At 37.8% G+C, this 19,792-nt stretch overlaps 1 protein-coding gene across 1 annotated transcript in view; it reads right to left on the minus strand.

The window, feature by feature from the left end:
- Positions 1-15,416, minus strand: part of UBN2 (ubinuclein 2) — a 39,661-nt gene extending 24,245 nt beyond the window's left edge. Inside the window, exons 1-2 of the mRNA XM_014963786.1 lie at positions 15,329-15,416; positions 9,712-9,813 (exon numbers count right to left, since the gene is read on the minus strand). Of these exons, the coding sequence (XP_014819272.1) occupies positions 9,712-9,813; positions 15,329-15,358 (132 nt within the window). The 5' untranslated portion in view covers positions 15,359-15,416. The remainder of the gene's footprint in view (positions 1-9,711; positions 9,814-15,328) is intronic.
- Positions 15,417-19,792: the final 4,376 nt, after the last annotated feature.

Consider the following 19,792-nt stretch of genomic DNA (forward strand, 5'->3'; position numbering starts at 1 on the left):
CCCCCCCCATTCAGTTTGAGAGCATAATCACATTATGCTTGATGTTAAATCTCAGGATACATCAGCCATATGAACAATGATACATCACCTGCCTGTGAGCAACTTCACTTGATTGTTCACTGGTTGTTTTTGTCCAGAAAGTAGGCAGCCACATCGTGAGTTACTTGTTTTCATCTACAACAGCCTTACAGGCATACCAGAAACACCACTGGTTGAAAACAAGTTTTATTAAAAAAAATAACCCTGCCTCTCAATTTTAAAATTTAAGTTTCATACCTCTATTGAATACTCTTCAACTTTATGAGACAATGTGCTGTTCAAATTACCTGTTAGTCACACATTTTTGTCACAGGCCCTTTATGTTATCTGAAAGTGATAGCTACAGTTATTTCAGAACCTATTTCTTCCATATTTTCAAAAGAGATGACAGTTTGAACAATGCGTGGAAGAAGCCTAATCTATATAAAAATCTTACATAATTGGGTGTTATATCCAGGAAATAGGACTGAAGATAGAAATGTTTTTGTAAAAAGAGTATAAAAAAACCTCTCAGATTATACACTTTATTTCATTAGGGCTACCACAGTTTTCATTAATACCAAACTCTGCAGTGCACTTGGTATGTTCAGACGTTCCAACACATGCTACATTCAGTACCAGCTCTAACCATAGTGCCCTGCTCAAAAAACTATTTCTCTTACAGTTCTCAGCATTTTTAACAAAAGAAAGTTGCAATCCCAAACATGACAAACTTAGCCACAGTATTTCCAGTTTTAGGTGTTGAATATGACATTGCCTCTTATACAAATACCATAGTGCCAGAACTTGTTTCATTAAAAGTCAGATATATTCTCACTCTGTTTAGACAGTTTAAAACCACAAAAGGTTTCAAGCTCTTCTACACGCTTTATTTTAAAAAGCACTTAGTATTTATGAAGGAATTTCCAAGTTAAAACTAAAGCTGTATCTTGAAAATACTGAAATCCAAAGACATGGGAAAAGCGGTCAAATTAAGTATAGTGGAAGACAACATGAATTCTATTATTTCATGACGAGCAGCCTCCTCAGAATGACATTCTCCCCCAAGTATTACCAGAAAACTGTTAATCTCTAGGAAATATCTTGTTAACAGCAAACTCTCAAAAAGGCTGGGAGGATGAATAGATTCATTCCAGCTCTGCATGTAAGTATCAACAAAGCAAGCCATGGAAGTGTTTGCAGGAGAACTGAGGGAGAGTTGTCTTGACAATGCCGTTAGCACTAAGTAGAAGGACAATGTTGTCATGAACTACTCCAAATTTGAACTAGCAGTCTTACTTTTCAAATACTGAAAATTGTAAGATAGTGAACTGAATAAGCAACAAATACAATTCTGGAAGCTATAGTCTGTCTGGAAGCATAAAAACAGAATGCCTGAGAAACTCACCTGCCACCAAAGATAAGGAAGAAGCATTTACAGGGCCTAGAAAGTGTTACAAAAGTACCAGCAAGACACAATAACAGTGCAATGACTAAGAATCAACTTCTGCCCTTCTTCTGAAAGGGTAGGATTTTAACACACCTCAGAGGTACGCACTCTGGCAGAAGAAAAAGTCGATTTTGAGTTACAGCTGCAAGCAATCAGTGCTTGATAGCACAGACAAACAATTAAGAATTAAGTAAGATACTTGAGAAGGAAACAATGTGTTTATTACTTTGAAGTTTGAACCAGCAGGCCTTCTACTTCGTGTCAGTTAAGACAGAATTCAACAGGCTGAATAAATTAGTAAGCAGTTTTAACTGCCACAACATTAACTGAAGACTTGAGATGACCTACTGAAGGGAACACACACACAGTGCAAAGTGGAGCATCAACTACCAGCTTGTTTCATTTCCCCCTGCACAATATACTGATGATAAACCAGTTTAAGAACCAAAAAAATCTGGGCTACCAAAAGGATTAAGACAGGAATACGAGTTATCCAGAAGAGGAACACTGTGAATGTATACTTCGACAAGGAAGCTGGTTTAAAAGCCTGAACTGGAAACCCAGATGGATTTGATGTGAATAAGCAGTTATAAATTTCCATAAATCATCACCTTTCATCTTCCTGGAATTGAAGGCTTAACAAGCACTACATAGAAAGTGGTAACAGGATCTATAAAATACTCTAAGATCACAGGAAAGACTAAAGAAAGAAAGCAGGAGAATTTATTAATTGGACAAAGTGAAAACAGAAAACAAAGTGACTTAGTTGTAGACTTGTCATTCATCTTAAGAGACCAGGACAATCACACATCATAGGAGGTGCAAAGTAAACTTGAAAATAGAGGCTACGTAAGAATTTCAGAGAAATCTGATGGTTTTCCACAGCTCTCAGAGCCAGCTTCATTAAATACAAGGAAGATGAAAGAGAAAGAAAATAAATTATTATCCACAGTACTTAATAGACAGAGCAGGCATTTCCCTTTTGAGCTGACAGGGTGTGAACTGAATTGGTGAGGTTTGGGCAGTACAGGATCAAAACAGAAGAATGCAGTAGCTGCCAAGTTTGAAGAAGAAAGCACAGTTAAAGCTGTGAGCATTATTGCAAGTGAACAACAAATAAAGGGAAACACAGTAAAGACTTGACCGCAGAGTAGTAAAGGAAGCCCTGTAGAACACAAGAAAACATAAGGGTTAAAGACAGTCCACAAGAGAGGAAGCCATGAATGATGAGAACAATCAACATGCTATATGGCATAGATCCATAGGAACAAGGCAATCAGAAAGGCAGAACTCATTCAATATACAGATGAACAAACTATCTCCTAACAGTCAGCAGGCAAACAAGCTTCTGCTGAGGACTATGAGTTTATTCAGACTTTCAAAGACCTTTTTGACATTCAGCCCTCCTCACCCTTTAGAGAGTTTATTTTTCCCTACCAAAATTTGGTTTGTCCTCAGCCTACTGAATAAGGTTTAAGTCAGTGTTTCATTTTATTTTCAACTTACCTAGAACTGGGACCTGCAGACCACAACGTACCTAGTACCCCCTCCTTCAAGTCAAGCTTACTATTTTCTAGAGCCCTAAGTGAACAGAGAGTTTGAATATGATTGCATAAAATACTGGCAACAGCTAGATTAAACTTCATTTTAAAGTTTCTTCAGGACTCTCAGTTAAAGGGAATATGGCTCTTTCAACTTCTAAATAATAGGTTTCAAGACTTGCTTTGCACTAGCTTTTTCTGCATATGAAATTGCAGAAATGATCCCATTGAAGAAAATAGTTCAAGCCCTTTATAGTGTTGTGCTCTTCCTTATACATGCCAAGATTGAGAATTAAAATTCTCAGACATACAAACAGACAAGACTTCATATATGATTGACTCCTGCAAAAATTGATTTGTCCCACAAAAGATTATGGAATCATTCAGCAGATAACAAGACTGATACATTGTCTGATCATCTAAAAGCACATCAGTAAGTTATTTTCAACTATTGTCCTTGAGCTACATTACTATGCTTCTAGTGCTATTAATCTAATTAAATGTTTAAGTGTGACAGATAATTTACTTTTTTTAAAAAAGTTAACGGGTTTCAACTTCATTATTGTACCAAGAACAGTGAAATTTTATGGATTACACCAATTTAGTTCTGAAATCAAGACCCACAGTATATAACAGTATCTTATATTGTCTATTCTTGCGTTCAGGTATTTTGACCGTGATCTTCCTCATTCAGCTCCCTTTCAGAGAGCCACCTGTACTATAAAAAGTACATATGAAAAGGCATTTTAACACTTCTATATTAAGTCCTGGAAATAAGATATGCTGCAAACACATCTAAGTGTTTAAAGAAATGTAGCCTGTACATTACTTGTTGTGAAACTGGTATTATTTAGGTTAAAGACAAGCATGGATCATTTTTGTTCCTTGTTCAGTTCATTTTTGAGATGGCTCTAACCAGCCTGGGAGGGACTGTTTATTTTTGACGATCATTAGTCCACTGAATAAAGTCAAGCTACTACAGTTCTGTTGAATATAGTTGCTTCAGTCAAATGGCCTGAATCTCCATACAGTTCACTACATACTTCAAGATACTTCACAGTTGATCAATCTCTGTGCTTCTTAAAGACACAAAGAACTGAAGTATACTCCTTGGCTTTGCTACCCTTTAAGTTCACAAAAAAACCTAAACACAACCACCCCAGAACAATTTTTCTGAAAAATAGTATAATAGAATAGATAATGAAATCCTGAGAAATCCTGAACAAGGTTAAGGGGGAACAATACATTGCTTTTCTAACCCAATACAGTATCAAAAAGCAAGCAGAAAGAGCTTTCCCGTGGTAAAGAAGTTTCCTTTTCCAAAATGCATAGACAAGTTGTTCTGTTGCTGGTTTGTTTTTCTTAAAAAACCCTGAGGCAAAGGACAGCTGTCAAAACATAACAGAAAAAAGTGTAGCAGACTACTAAATAAGATATAATACCTAGTTCTGGGTGGTATAGACTAGGATAGGATGGCCACCTACGAGAATCCAAGTTCAGTAGTCAGGATATCATAATCCATCAGCTTACCAGAGCACCTTAAGTATCTATCTCTCTCCCCAGCCCTGTTTTGTTCTCACTATGACCACCAACTTTTATACTGTTCCACTAGTCACCAGAGTCAGGCTATTAGATTAAGTGACCTCCAATTCAGTGAGATGACATTCTTACAGTCTTGAAAATATTTCACTCTAAGTTACAGCGTATGACCGCTCATGTGACCATCTTCAAATGGTCAACTCACTTCTCTCAGAGATTGAGCTCTGACCCATGCTGAAAATATAGTTCAGTGCTTTTTTTTTTTTACAAAAAATATGCAATGTATTACTTAGCCTTTACAGGTTTCATGTTGCAGAATTACTAGAAGATTCTGTAGGAAAAAAAAAAAGTAATGCTTTCCTTTCCTGTTCCTTTAACATGAAGAGCAGACTTACCATACATAACACTTAAGACAAGTGCTCAAAGGTCTGCGATTTTGACATGTTATGACCCCTCCCCCCTTTATATTAATATTCATATTGTTTGAATTTTTTTGGAAAACACTTACGTTCCTTGAGCAGCCTAAATAAACTCATCTACTCATGAAGAACAGTTGATAATAGGCCATGATCTACCCCTCTAGTAGCTCAGATTACTTTGAAAAGTGATTTTGTGCTCCTCAGAAAAATTAAATTTTGCTACACCTGTTATTATTATTTCTTATTTATTAAGAATTATTATTTTATTATTTGTGTACATTCTTGATGTACACAAATTTAAACAATGGCACTACAAAAGCCAAATATGTCTCAGGTTTTTTGAAGTACCTATCCAGATGCTGAGTTTTCAGTTTCCCAGTTATCCCACTGAGGTCATGAAATACATGAGTAGGGCCTAAACCACCTGGTTGAAACCCAGGCCAGAGAACACGGGACTAAAAAAAAAAAAATTAAGAAATTGCTTATTCCTTCCTTAAAAAGGATATGATATTTTGCAGATGGAACAAGAGAACATTACTGTTGCTTTAACAAATATCAGACTTGTTCTGTAAATTCAACTACTTTTGTCCCTCTAATCATAATGGTTCTTGTACCAGAAGTGCTGGGTATATAGTTTAAACATGTCTGTTCTGCATTAAGCAGAACAGTGTCTGCTGTATTTGTTTGGTACTCCACTTTACATCTTTATCTCGGGGTGAGGAGGTATACAAAGCAAAGAACGACTCTCCTAATTGAAATTTGCCCTTGTATTCACTCGAATGCATATGACATGTCAGGTGCCAACTGGCAGATCCACCCTGAAGACACCTGAGAAGCATGCAAGACATCTTTTATTAAAGGTGACATGGTGCACTCAGCTAAGTGAACATTATTCCCCAACCACCGAGCTTCCAAGACTGGGCAAAGTGATAATGAACAAGGCAGACAGACCAGTAATATAAACACACAAATCCATAGGCAATGAAACAGCTAGGAAGTGAAGCTCTTAAAAAAAAAAAAAGCTTTAATGCACCCTCACATATTCAGTGTGGATGAGGCTTGTGACTGAGGTCTACAAAGGCAGCTTTTTCCACACGAAAAATGCAGCCATGTTAAATTTATCTCTCAGTCCAACATGAAAATATTCTTAACAATGGATCCTACGTAGCATTTTTCTGTATATGCCTCTAATATTGGCCAATTTATAGGTTTTTTTCATTTAGTTTAAGAGACATTTATTCTCTCAAGCAACAACACTGCTCTCCATACCTATGCATAAAACAAGCTCCTTTGAGTAGGAAGGATCAACATCAAATTGGCCTAAAACATCTGGCCTGGAACCCCACATAAAAGTGAAAATTGCCAGTAGCACACTGAGCTCTGCCATTCCCCAATGGGATACCATTCATAACCATCACCACACTGAGCTCTGCCATTCTCCCAGAATTTCACCAGGAAAAGCACCCTGGATATTCAAGAGTCTTGAGCAAGATGTTCCTACTGGCAATCCATCAGTTTCAAGTTTTAGATCACCACAGCAGGAACTCTTGAGGGGAAGCCACAGTGAGAGATAAGAGAATATGAAATCTATCACACCTTTAATAAATCTGGAATACAAGATTAAGTAAACCAAATTTATCCTGAAAATTTGTGAAAATTGTATATCATGACACAAAGTTTTTGCAAAGATTAAGCCCTTAAATTTCAGAAAGTATTCTAGGGAACCCAGACAGAAGAGCAATTCTTTTACGAATGTGTTCAGAACATAAAAGACAGTCTTTCAAGGATTGTAAGACGGTCCAAGCTCTTGAGGCAAGATGAAGGTACAGAAAAGTAAGTTACACCTTTAAGTGGAAGTACCTGTTTTGGAGAAACCTTCCACATACGAGAAAACACTGGTAGGCTAGTTTTCTCAGCAGCTCAGGGCTCTTATACCAGTGTTTATAAGGCTGCTGTGGAACCATGAATATAGTAGACTGGGTAAAATTCTGACATATAGCCCTGGGTGTCCGAAGTACTGAACCGCATACTTCCCACTGCTCTTGGCATTCATGTTTTGCTTCAGTTCCTATCAGCGTGGTTACCTGCTATCACTGCTTCAAAAGGCAGCTTGCACTGCTTACACATTTCTCGGTGGATATGTATTCCCCTGCATTCGTCTGCCCAAGCTGGGAGAAGGTGCTAGCTGGTCTTTGTTTTGGATGTGCAAGTCTTACTAACTCCGAGTAAGAGAAAACTGCATGCTTTTTCACTATGCATTATGTATTACTTAAGATCCCTCTTCTATATTATATAGTAGAAAGCTCAGAGAGCACTGTATTCCCCTGGAATGTCTATCTATATAAAGCTTACGTTGTCAGGAAGGTATTCAACCAGCAAAATATTTAGAGGTCATCACAAGAGCAAGTTATCCAGCCAAACCAGGCTGATATGCACACGTTGGATAGTACCAGTGCCCTTTGAGGAGTCTAACAGGGAAAAAAAAAAATCTCTTTGCTTAGGAGAAGCTCCATTCTATCAGCACTTTCCAAGAACCTTCCCCCAGAAAAGCATGTCCTGTAGTTGTCTGTACTTCTGCCCCATTAAAATCCATTACCTGAGTTCATGCCATTAGCAGATTCCTTGCAGTTCACCTTGATCCCTGGCCTCAAGAAAACAAGCTGAACAATTGCCCAGCCTGGATCCTTGAAGGACCCAAATGCTCTGTTACCTATGCTATTTGTTATATATGCATCTAGGTTAGATGTATAAAATTGGAAATGGATCCAAAGGAATCAAAATTCCTTCACTCAATTACAATGCCTGCTAAAATCAGGCTTAAGAGTTTTATTGGTTTGATTTCTTGAACAGCATTTGATGGTATTACCTCACAATCTGTTTTTAGAAGGAGAGTATCTTTAAAACTACGGAATAAATCTGTTTCAGTACCAAAGAGCTCAGACTTGCTTCCACAGCAGTGACAAGAAAAAGGACTGAAACTCTAAGGAAGTTTTCAATTATTTTTTTTCTGTGACAGAGAGGGAGACAAGAGGATGCCAATCCTGGAGCAATTCAGGAGGTACTCGTACTCATTCTTCAAGAGTTTGTGCCCAGAATATTATAGCTTTTTACGTGTAAGGAAGTGTATCTTCCAAAAGGAATTAAGTCCAGACTGGACATGGCTCTGACATTTCTCAGGGTACATGGTGATTTAATAGCTAGCCATACAGAAGATGAGCAAGCCAGACACGTAGACTTTCTTTCTGAACACTTCCCATTTGCATCTGAGATGGAATGAGTTTTGTTGAACTTAACTCCTACATTACAGGACCCTTAAACTCTACAAGAACAACTTAGACAGCAGCTGGCACGCTGTATTGCTAATTCTTTTCTATATAGAAATGGGGATAAAAGCAAAACAGAGATAGCCTCTCATGAGTCAGCATTTATAATGCAGACACAAGGCATAACGATTTGTTCAGGAGAGCAATCTTTAGAGAATACACCATTCTCCCCAGTAGCTTCCATAGCTACCACATGATGCAACCATCCGGTCATCTAACAACTGCCTTTTGTATGTTCTTGCAAGGAGTTTGGCAAGAGATATCAGAAGGAAATGTTCCTGCAAATCTAACAGATCAGCTGTTGGTAACAAGAACAGCGCTGGAAGGAGGCACAGTATGAGAATAACTAATACACCAGTGAGTGTTCAACCCTGCTAGACTCACATCTTTGATAGAGACCTGTACTATAAGTACGGAAAGTTCTCTGAATCACACATCAGATCTGTGATAGGTCACAATAAATCCAGGAAAAAAACCAAGATACAACTTGGGTCCTGTATCATAAAATTTCAAAACTGAAGATAGTTAACTTAAATAACAGTGAGAAACCAGATAAGCCTATAGGCTCAAGTGGCTTCTCATCAGGAGTGAAGCCCATCTTTTCTTACTGAGCTGAAGATCAGAATCTGACCTTTGGAAAGGACATACCAAGGCTTAGCCCCCCATATTGTTCCAGCAGCACAACCAAAAGTTAAGGGATAATGACAGGACAGTTAAATAGTGGCAAGGTCTAGATTAAAATTTTAGTTGAACAAGAAAAAGGACAAATAAATACAAGCTACAATAAGCATCTACAGCAAACTCGCTTTCCACACAACTTGTTCATGTGCCTTTAGACCTACTTCAAAAATTAACAATACACACAGATGAGCTCAGCCTGCTATCCATAGTAGTTAACAGCTGAATTTCTTTTGCTCAAGAAGGTATCAGTCCTGCAGCAGGCCTTCTGTGCACATCACACAGTTCTTAAGAGCAATATTCATTGCAACATCTATATGCTATAAATCTCACAGCTCAGAATTCACAGAAGCTCTTTACAAAGTTTTATAATTTCCCAGATGTACTACCACATTCAAATGGAGGTTTGATATAATGTATGCTAAGCGATGCACTTCTGTGCTTTTCTTACTTGTCTTAACTTTTCACCTTTCCTTTCCCACTCAGACTTTTAGCTCCCTCCTCTTCAGAGCTGATCATTGCTGATTTGTCCAATGTCACTGGACGAAGTCCATTCTTGTAGTGCATAACGCTATCTGAGCAAGACTACAAATACAATAACTTGTTGGATTCCCAAAGCAGTATGCCCTTTGAGTCCATACCAGTTATACATGGGCACAAAGTATTTTCCCTTACCTTTCTTTTTATCAAAAAAATAAAGCATTGCCTTACTTGTTCTTGCTGCTTTGCTGAGGCTTACTTACCGCTTCAGAATTATCGATGAAAGGGTCCGTTTCATCATAACCATAACCTATATCAATTAGATCCTGCAGGCGATCCTTCCGATGTTTGTGGGGCTTTCCACCCTGAAAACAAAGCAAGCATTATATAATTTGGGAAACAGGGAAGCAATGTACTAAAGTTTACAAAATGTAAGGCATTGGAGGGCAACCTCACACCCAGCTCAAATATTTAGAGAATCTAAACTTACTATAGACAACTGGGATTCTGCTTAGGATATAAGGCCAAGTGTTCTGACTCCCGTATATTGTCAAAATTGTCAATAGGAACATCTTAGTCTAGATAAAGTCTAGAATAAAATTCCCAAAAAGGCACCACCTTTACTACAGCGGTAACCAGTGTTCTTCCATGAACTTAATAAAACTTGCTCCTGAAGCTGCCCTGCCTGTACTCTATAGTTCTAAGCATGTTATGAGTCTTTTCAGTGGTTACATCCAAATATTACAACCCTCTTGTTACTATGAGCATGCAGTCTTCAAAGGAGGTTTCAGGCCTTTTATGAAAAGTGTAAGCATCTGAACACCTCCATTTTGACAATATTTTGCAAGAATTCAAGTTTGTAACTAAATAAAGCATGCACTCTTGCAAGGAAACAGGAATCTCTCAATTATAATTAAATAACTGCAATAGTCCTAGAAGAAAATCCTCAAGAACAAGTTCTGGTTTTAATTCAGGTTTTCAAACTCTATGCTAAGCCTCAGGTTTTCAAGCTAAGTGCTAAGTATTCCTAACTTTTCCTATCAGTCCTATCATCCCCTACAGTCACTCACCTGGTGTAACATCTGAATGACTGCATGTTCCCAAAACATGCAGTACTTCTTTTTTTCTTTAAAAGAAGTTTGGATGAGAGCAGGAAAAGATCTTGGAAAAATAAAGGTAGCACTTAATAATTCCACTTAAACTCCAGTGCAAAAGCTTATGTAATTCTTATAATTTTGACTGAGGTGTCAGCAGGCTTTCTGAAGAATGCTACATGAACTATACTTTACCTCTACTGATCTCCCTAATGGGTAATGCAATCCACCTCTGTGCCATACCTCTTGCTAAGCCTGAGTAACCATCAACATCTTTGTGAGTCCAAAATCCTTTTGCAGCAATGGCTGATCTATGATTCCAGTGTAAGGTCATTAAAAAAAAAAATTGAAGTTCTTAATACATTTGGACTGCCTGTTATTCATAAAAACATCATGCAGATATAGAACAAAGTCAGTAACAAAAAAAAAAGTCTCATAATAGCCAATGAATAAAAGCAGGATTAAAATAGTAACCTGTATTCAGACACATGAAGGTATCTGACCCTTTGTATGTATAGTTAGAGAATTTCCTTCAGGCCTGGTTCTACCCAGACATGTTTAAGGAAGTGTGTTGAAAGTCCATATGGTCAAGATGTTAAGGATGCAAGACAACAGAGGAACTGAAGGGATTATTATCTGCATCAGTGTTTACTATGCAATACTTCAGGGAAGTTTTGCCACTGAAGGTTTTCACCTTTCCCAAAAGAGTTCCTCCAGCGTTTCTGTCCCAGCACATAAGCAGTCATGATACTAGAGCAAAGATGTCTAGTTCCTGCAAATAGTACTCATGCAAATATTCAGAAAACTCAAATATGAGTTCAACAAATTAACTGTGTCGTATAACCTGAGGTTTAAGCAACCTTTGCCCAACAGGGCTAGAAGGCAGCAGATAGAGCACCAATTTTTGAAGAATCTTCCAAGGGCAATAGCAGAGTCCATAAACCAGTAAACCTGATCTCTGTATTGGGCAAGTTAATAGATGTTTTAAAGAATGGAAACAGCAGGCACAAGAATATACATTCCAGAGCACGAGAATTTTGGTAGGACGAAGCAGTACTTCAAATACTTTAAAAAAGGTCCAAAGATCCTTTAAGACAAGCAACTATCATGGGGTAAGAGGGCAGATGCACTCAAATTAAAGTCTGGTTTAAGACTAGGAAATAAAGGGTAGGAATAAATATTTCATTTCAGCGAAGAAAGTAAACAGTGAAATCACCAAGGAATGTGTATTTATTCATCTTCAGAGGCAACAGAGAGGGCTAACGGGGGGTGGGGTGGAGATAAAAGAAATTACTGAGGATAGTAAATAAAAAAAATAAATCACCCAAAGACCTCACAGTTGCTCTGAACTTAGTATGATAAATCATTGATTGAATTCAATATGAAAAAAAGCAAGGTAATCCACACGAAGGAAGTACAACCCAAACAAGAAAAAAAAAAATAGTGTGCTCCCAATTTGTTAGGCTGCTCAGGAAGCACTGGAGTTGTTACACAGTTCTATGACATTTGCTCAACAATCAGGAGTAGACAAAAAAAAAAAGAAAATAATTGGGACTTATGGAAAAAAGGACCAGAGAACAAAACCAGAAGTCATCATTATATCACTGATAAATCAGGGCATCCTACCATTAATATCCTTTCATTTAAAAAAAGAAATTAGAACAAAAAGGGGAGCAGTAAGCCAACAAGGATGTTTAAAGGTAAAAACCACTGCTTCTGTACCATAACAGAATGTTAAGACACTTCAGCTGAGGAACAAAAGGGCTGAATTTAGATGAAAGCATCAGAATCACGTGCAGCATCTGGAAGAACAGGCAACATTTCAGTTTCTTACAACAGAGAAACTATGGAACACCCAAGTGAACTCATCAGGTTTAAGCACAAAGTATGTTTTCATAAAATCATTTCAGTTGGAAGAGACCATTAAGACCATAAAGTCCAACAGTTAACCTAGAACTACTAAGTCACCACTGAATGTTCCTCAGCAGTATATCTACACATCTTCTAAATACCTCCAGGGATGGCAATTCAACCAGTTTCCTGGGCAGCCTGTTCCAATGCTTGATAACCGTTTCAGTAAAGAGATTTTTCCCTATATCCAATCTAAACCTCCCCTGATGCAACTCAAGGCCACTTCCTCTTCAGTCATATTGCCTGTTACTTGGAAGACCAACCCTCACCTCGCCACAACGTTTCATATGACAATCTTCTTAGTACAGTGCCATGGAACACAGTACGAAACTCGGTGAACTCAAAACGATCTGGCAAATTTATGGCAGAAAACTATATGAAAGGTAGTTAAACACACAGCCTTTGACTTTGGGAGAAATAAGACCACATATTGCTAGACAGGCACAGCTTAGTAATATCAATGCACATTTACTGTTATACTTTCAAGTATGAGATTCCACTAGTGTCAGAGGACTATGATACCATCCATTAGATGGACCTTCGTTTTGATCCAATAAAAATTCTTACATTATGTACAACATCATCTGAGATTCAATATGTTTTTACAACACAGAGTGTTTGATTTTTGTCTAGAGAAAAACAGTAATCAAAAGAATGAAAATGAAAACCATTTAGAATAGACTTTTATGCTGGTGTTTAAAAAGTTCTGAATAATCAAGTAAATAAATGGTACATTAGCTTTATGCATCTTGTTTTATGAAAATATATTTATTTATAGTTTTTTCTTACTATATGCAAGATATATGCAACATTGTACCGATTTAATTATGAGTACAGGAATTTATCTAAAAATAAGTAGTCTTCAAGGAAGACTGTTCTCCACATCGCAAATTTTTCAGAAGTACTGCTACATGCACTATGACTAAAAATATTGTTTTGACTCCATTTGAAATGGATATAGGTAAGCAATATCTAATTCGTTTAAGGAGGATATAGTACTTCCTGCAAATCTGAAAAAAAATGAACTTGTTTCTCAACAACCAGTGATTACTTTTACACTGAAGTGCTGTTAAAGAAAAGAATAGGTATCTACTTCGTAGGATCCCTGTGGTAGTTTAAGCTAAGGAGTGAATGCCTCACCACAGGAATCAGAACACAGCTGGATGTTGTCAGAACATAAGCAATTGTACTGGGTCAGTGTAGAGAGATGCAATTCCTCTGAGTGTGGATGCTAAATAGAGACTGATGGTTCTTGTATTGGAAGACAGAAAGGACAGGGAGTATCTAACACAAGAATTACTAATCCCTCACCACCTTCCATGCCTAGTGGCCCTAACCTATTAAGTTGTTCTTTACATAGAAGACATTCCCCTTCCAGGAATTTTGTTGGGCTGAGGGACATAAGGTATGGCAGAGAATGAGAGGAAGGCAAGAAATCAGAAATGCAAATAGTAAGATACACATGCACCATGAATTTAAAACTGTTGTGAAATTATAGGGTTTGTTACCTGCTGCTTTCTAATAGTTAAAAGTATCTATTTGCTCCTTTTTATGAAAACTTGAGTTTGATGTTAAGTAGTCATAAGTCTAATAACACCACGTTTTGTCCACATGTATACATGTTTAGCTTTGATGTATGCATAAATACATATGTAAAATTAGATTGCTTCCAATACCACTCCCTCCTACATATATTGCTTTACATGCTCTACACTGACTTTCATCTGCTGTAGGTAAGCAACTTGTTTCAGGACTTAATAAAATCTTTAACTTGTATTATGGAAATGAGTCTTCTAGAAAAGTAGAGTTGAAACATTTTTATCTCACATTCAAAAAATAATTTATAATTCAAATGAAAAGCCAACAGTATTCTGGAACTGCTTTCTCAATTCACTGGATATACTGGGTTCCATCACCCACCCAGCCCACCCCCCCAAAAGATGTTTAAGGGTTTATTTTTTTTATGCATCACAGCTAATGTACCCGAAACAATAATTACTTCTACAGAACGTATAGACTGGGCACTCAGAGAAGTCTGCCTTCACCAGAAAAAGAAAATCCAAATAAATCAGACAAGAAAGATTTTAATATGTATATTAATAGCAAAAGATACAAATGACTGCTCGCTTCCCTTCTTTATTTTTCAGGTGCTCTATTAGTAATCCAGAATATCAACATGCCTAAGCATGATGATGAGTTTTGATTGCCAGTTCAGAATTAATTACCCAACCCTACCCATATGAATTCTTAAAGACCTGTTTGGGTGTGGTTTTAGTCAACATTTTCTGATTTCTACCTTCATTTATTAGTGAAAGCCTCTTTATGTTAGCACCTAGAGTTGTGCAAGTAATTCATGCTACACTTTCAGGAGTCAGCAGAGTATCTTTAGGCAACTGGCAGCCACAAGATAAACTCATCAAGCAATGACTTATTATTCAACAATCTTCCTATGGAAGCATTTCAAAGTAGTCAGAAATTCAAGATTCAACAGTATTTAGCCCAAACAGAAGAGCTGTTCAACAGTGCACAACAGCATTACATAAAAATTCTTTCCTCCGGCACAGTATTTATTGTGAATATTGACCTGCATCTATTACTTACTCGTATTTATATAGGAAGCTTTTCCAAGAATAGCTTCACAAGCTATAACATCCTATAGACAAATCTATTTAGCAGACTTGTCTAATAAGCTTGTAGCAGCTTCAAGCTGCTTAAACAAAGTATAATGAGACAGTCAGCTCCAAAATGTACAGAAATCATTTAACACTACATTAGCAACTCTATTCAGGAAAAAAACCCTGATGTTAACATCTCTACAGCATCATAAAATATACAAATATTTAAGTGATAACTTAATACAAGTACAGTAACTCACGTATTTTGCCTCAAACTTCTTGGCTAGCATTTCTACTTCATGCCGCTCACGTTGTTCATCGTTAAATGGATCGTCCGAGTGAACCGATTTCTTCTGAAAAATGCAGAAGTTAAATATTTACTCCATAAGAAACACACAAAGTACATCTAATAAAAGCTATTAAATGTCAATAAATAAACAATGCTCTGATGATTAAGTAGTCAGAATATACACTAAGTCCAAATACTTACTTTGTTCTCTAAAAATTAGTTATCATTCAGTTACTTTTCTTCTAATGAGAATACAAATAGAAAATTTAAGAGAAAGACTAAGATTTATATTTTCCCGAGCATTCCACTACAACCTCAACTGAAAACATAAGCATAAGAGAGAACTACAGCCATTTGAGGTTCAAAGAGGAAGAATGCTCTCTAAATACAACTCCTTTTCACTTCTGCTTCCACTGGTGCCTCTTACTGGTGTTGTAATCCTTCTAGATAAAATACACAAGATGTACCTGGTACGCTAATCAGCATGGAAGCAGCCAGAAGGCTAAAAAGCTCAGGAAGTTACAACCATGACTAACATAACTCCTTTAACTCTTGTACTTTTTTTTTTCCTTCAGATAATTTCAGTAACCATGGCATGAATCCTACAAGATTGCCACTATGGCAGCCACAGTGACAATACAGGTTTAATATCCCAGCTGTAAAAATAAGCAACAAGTACTCCCCCTCTTTTTTTTTTTTGAGAAAGATTTTTCACTGAAATGAAGTTAGTGAATAGTAATCAAGGGTATACACTGTGGTTTTTTTTAAATAAGGTATGGCAGAAAAAACAGGGCGGCCTTCAAATTAGAGTTCACAAAAATACAGTATTTGTTAGAAGAGGGGGAAGTACTAGGACACTAAAATATGGCATAATGGAGTTCCATTTTACAGAACTTTATGGATGGCAACTAACTTTACTGCTCAAGAACTACTACTAATCAATTAATAAAATGAAGGTTTATGGTAGACTAAGTCAAAAAAAACCCCACTAAGTTCGGAAAATAAAGATCCTTCCTCCACAGTATGAAAAGGCAATATATTGACTAAATGATGACCAAATCATGACAAGTATCAAGACCAATGTAAGGAGGAAGGTAAGCTGAGCAAAACTGCAAATACCACATAATTAGCTGACATTTTCTAAACTGACAACTTTGAGAAAAAATTAATAAAGGTTATATTTAATCCTGAAACATAAGTTTAAGTTACATACATACTTCTTGCAGGCATAATTAAATACAAAATACTGCTCAATTCACACAACACCATTTTCTCTACTTTTAGCTAGAAAACCTTTTCCACGTCTTCTGCTAGGCGAATGTTGTTTATTTTTAATTGTGAAATGAGACAAGGTTGATGCCAGAGGTCAAGCAAAATTTAGTACCTAAGAGTTAACTTGCTTCTCCACCAAACTCTCAAAGCTGTAGCTGACTATTACTTTGATTAGTTGGAATCTCAAATTCAAACAAGTTTTAGTTTTGACAGTTTCTGAGGGATCTGATGGACAGGACTCAGACTTTGCTGTAACTTTAAGACATAACTACTTCAACACCTTTACAAACTGCTTGGCAGAAGCCCACTTGGACTTCTGGCTCACCCGCTTTGAGTTAAGGTTCACACATCAAGCCTTAATTGCACCAACAGAAAAAGGAGCACACTTTCACTTTGGCCAGTTTTTTTACGAGGCAAATAAACTCAACCACGCTAACCTACTACTCATATCCAAAAACTTTACATATGTATTTCCTACCAAAAGATGAACTGTACCAACTACCCTATTTTAGAATGTTCTTTTTATCAAGGGGAAAAAAAAAAACAAAACAAAACAGTACATGAGTTTCTAACAAACATTTCCACTAGCTTCTGATTCAGGCTAGAAACACAAATTTGAAATAAAATTTAAGAATAGAAGTTGCACTCATCCTGTCAATAAGTTGTAGGATTCTCTACCATTTCAAATATTGCTTTAACAGGTTTCTTAATGAAGTTATTACTGCACACCGGCCCCTGCCTTCCCAGAACAGCCTGCCTCTGGAGAACCTCTCTTGGTCACTCCAGTTCCAAGCAACACTACAAGACGAAAACAGGCTCCTAATTTTGCAATGCTGAATTTTAATGGGAATAGGAATAAGGAAGTCAAGAATAACTTTCGTAAAACTCAATCTCACTCTATTAGAGCAGTTCGCAGAGCTAAGTTTATACAAACTGTTCATTTTAAACTGAATCATTACATGAAACAACAAATATGGAAATCCAAAACTCCAGTTAGAACAACAGCATTAACTGCCAACTAGTAGTACTTACTTGGAAAGGGCAAAACTCATAGATTGTACGGAAAAGTGGAGAGGACAGGCATTTCTTGGTCAAGCTTCATTTTAAGGAAGTAGTTTTCTCTGCTGCATTAACTGGTATAAATCACCATAATATTCTGCTCCATAAGCAGGATCAATTTTCCTTTCACAGTTTTTTTTCTATTTTAAGACTTTGAACAGGTTACATGATTTGTTGGTCTGAGAATGAATAAAAGACAGACTTCTGTCATCCTAAGCCTCTCACATGGTGCAGAGCAAATTCTCTTCTATTTCCTTTAACTATGAAGGAACAGCATGCACTAATTTTCTTGCTGGATAAAATCTATTTCCCCTCTCTTTTTATGCTGATTAATCCAAGATTTTAAGTCCTCCCTAGCACATCAGAGTAGCTTTTCCACCTTCTACCAAAGAGCAAGCAAGAAGTTAAACTGACAGGCCAAGTACACATAAGTTTTTAAACAAGAGTAAGAGTCCAGAACCACTTTAAAGGATCTCAATTTGTGACACTGTTTTACATGATCAGCTGATTGTAATCCATCCAGAAATAGACAGGCCATTATGATCCATTCATTTCAATCTGGACTCTACAGAGAGCTGGAAGACGTACACCATTCCTTACAAAGCATTTCTATCACTATTTCTACCCTCAAAGCAGTCTCTGATCCCAATTGTACCAAAAACCCCCTAAATCAATGCTCTCCCTCAGAAGATACAGAACTTGAATCAGAACTACATAAAAAAGCCATTTTCCCTCCGATTATGTGATTAACATGTTACCAATCTACAGAAAAAAAAAGGCTATTATGGAACTTGGGACTGCCAAAGGGAAAATTCAACCTCCACACACTGAGCCGCTTCTAAACACTAACATAATTTTCACCTTCACACAGGAACTGCTCAGAAAGAGGCAGTTCACGGAGCAGCATGTTTATGCTACACCAATTCAGAGGAGTCACAACTGGTGCTGTTTGCCAACAACAGCTGTAGGGCAGGATGAACAGAAGGAACCTTTTAACTTGCATCAAAAGATCTCAGAGGAATTAAAATCATAGTCATTGATTTTCCTGTCTTCCACATTTAAACATAGTCCAGTGTGTACATCCTTCCAACTACAGAACAAAAAGTGAGCAAGCTGCTTAGTTACAGCATCATCATCACCTAGAAACACCACAGGCCGTAAAACGGAAGTTTTAACCATTCTTGAGTTTGTGCTGGCTGAAAAAAATCCAATGGCAAGTTCTGTACTAGCATTTTAGGTTTTGTTTTATCATCAGAGCTATCACAGCCTTCTCAGTAGTAGTTACTTCCTTGCCCCCAGCCCTTTTCCAAAAAAAGCCATAAACTTTCTCTAAAACTGGCTGTGTACCAGAATTAAGAGGAGCCACAACTATTTAAATAAAGTGCAACTTAACTCATTCTTAGTGAGTTGAGAATAGCAGTGAAGTGTGACCAGCTTACGGACATACATCACTCCATCCTACTTAAACACTGCATCCTGTTGACTGGCTAATGCCGCTGGCTTCTTGAAGTTGTCTGCACAAGCTTTTTCTCCTTATAAAACAAAGTAGTTCAAGCACCAATTTTTTTCCGGTCGAGAGGAACAGGAAAAGGGAAAGTACTTTTTTTCTTGAATGAAATTCTTAACACAGGTGAGGTTATAGTTTCAACAACATTAACTCTCATTCATCCCTGCCCCCTCAAGACTGCAGAAACTCCTCTCCAAGCCTGCTAATGCGCACTTCCCTGCTTCTCAAGGCTTGTAGCACAGCCGGGCTAATAACTCTTCATTTACCTGCACGCAGGCTGCAGACAAGCCAGAAAACAGACCGGCACGGTAACAGCTTGAGCTCAGCTGCCGACAAAAAAAGCTCCCAGGCAGGGAGGATGCCCCACCACCGCTCCCCGGGCAGGCAAGGTGCGGGGAGGCCAGCTAGGGTAACCGGGGCACGCAAGGCACCGGCTCCTCCCGCCCCTGCTCCCGGCAAACCCCGGCAGCTCCCGGAAAAGCCAGCCGGGAGCCCTCGGGACGACCAGAGCGAAGCCTCCCCTTCCCCCCGCGGGCACCGGCGCAGCCTCAGCGCCAGGAGGAGCCCGCAGCGATGGGGAGGCCGCCGGACTTCCCC

This window comes from Calidris pugnax, unplaced genomic scaffold, assembly GCF_001431845.1.
Source record: "Calidris pugnax isolate Ruff unplaced genomic scaffold, ASM143184v1 scaffold44, whole genome shotgun sequence".
Classification (NCBI taxonomy): domain Eukaryota; kingdom Metazoa; phylum Chordata; class Aves; order Charadriiformes; family Scolopacidae; genus Calidris; species Calidris pugnax.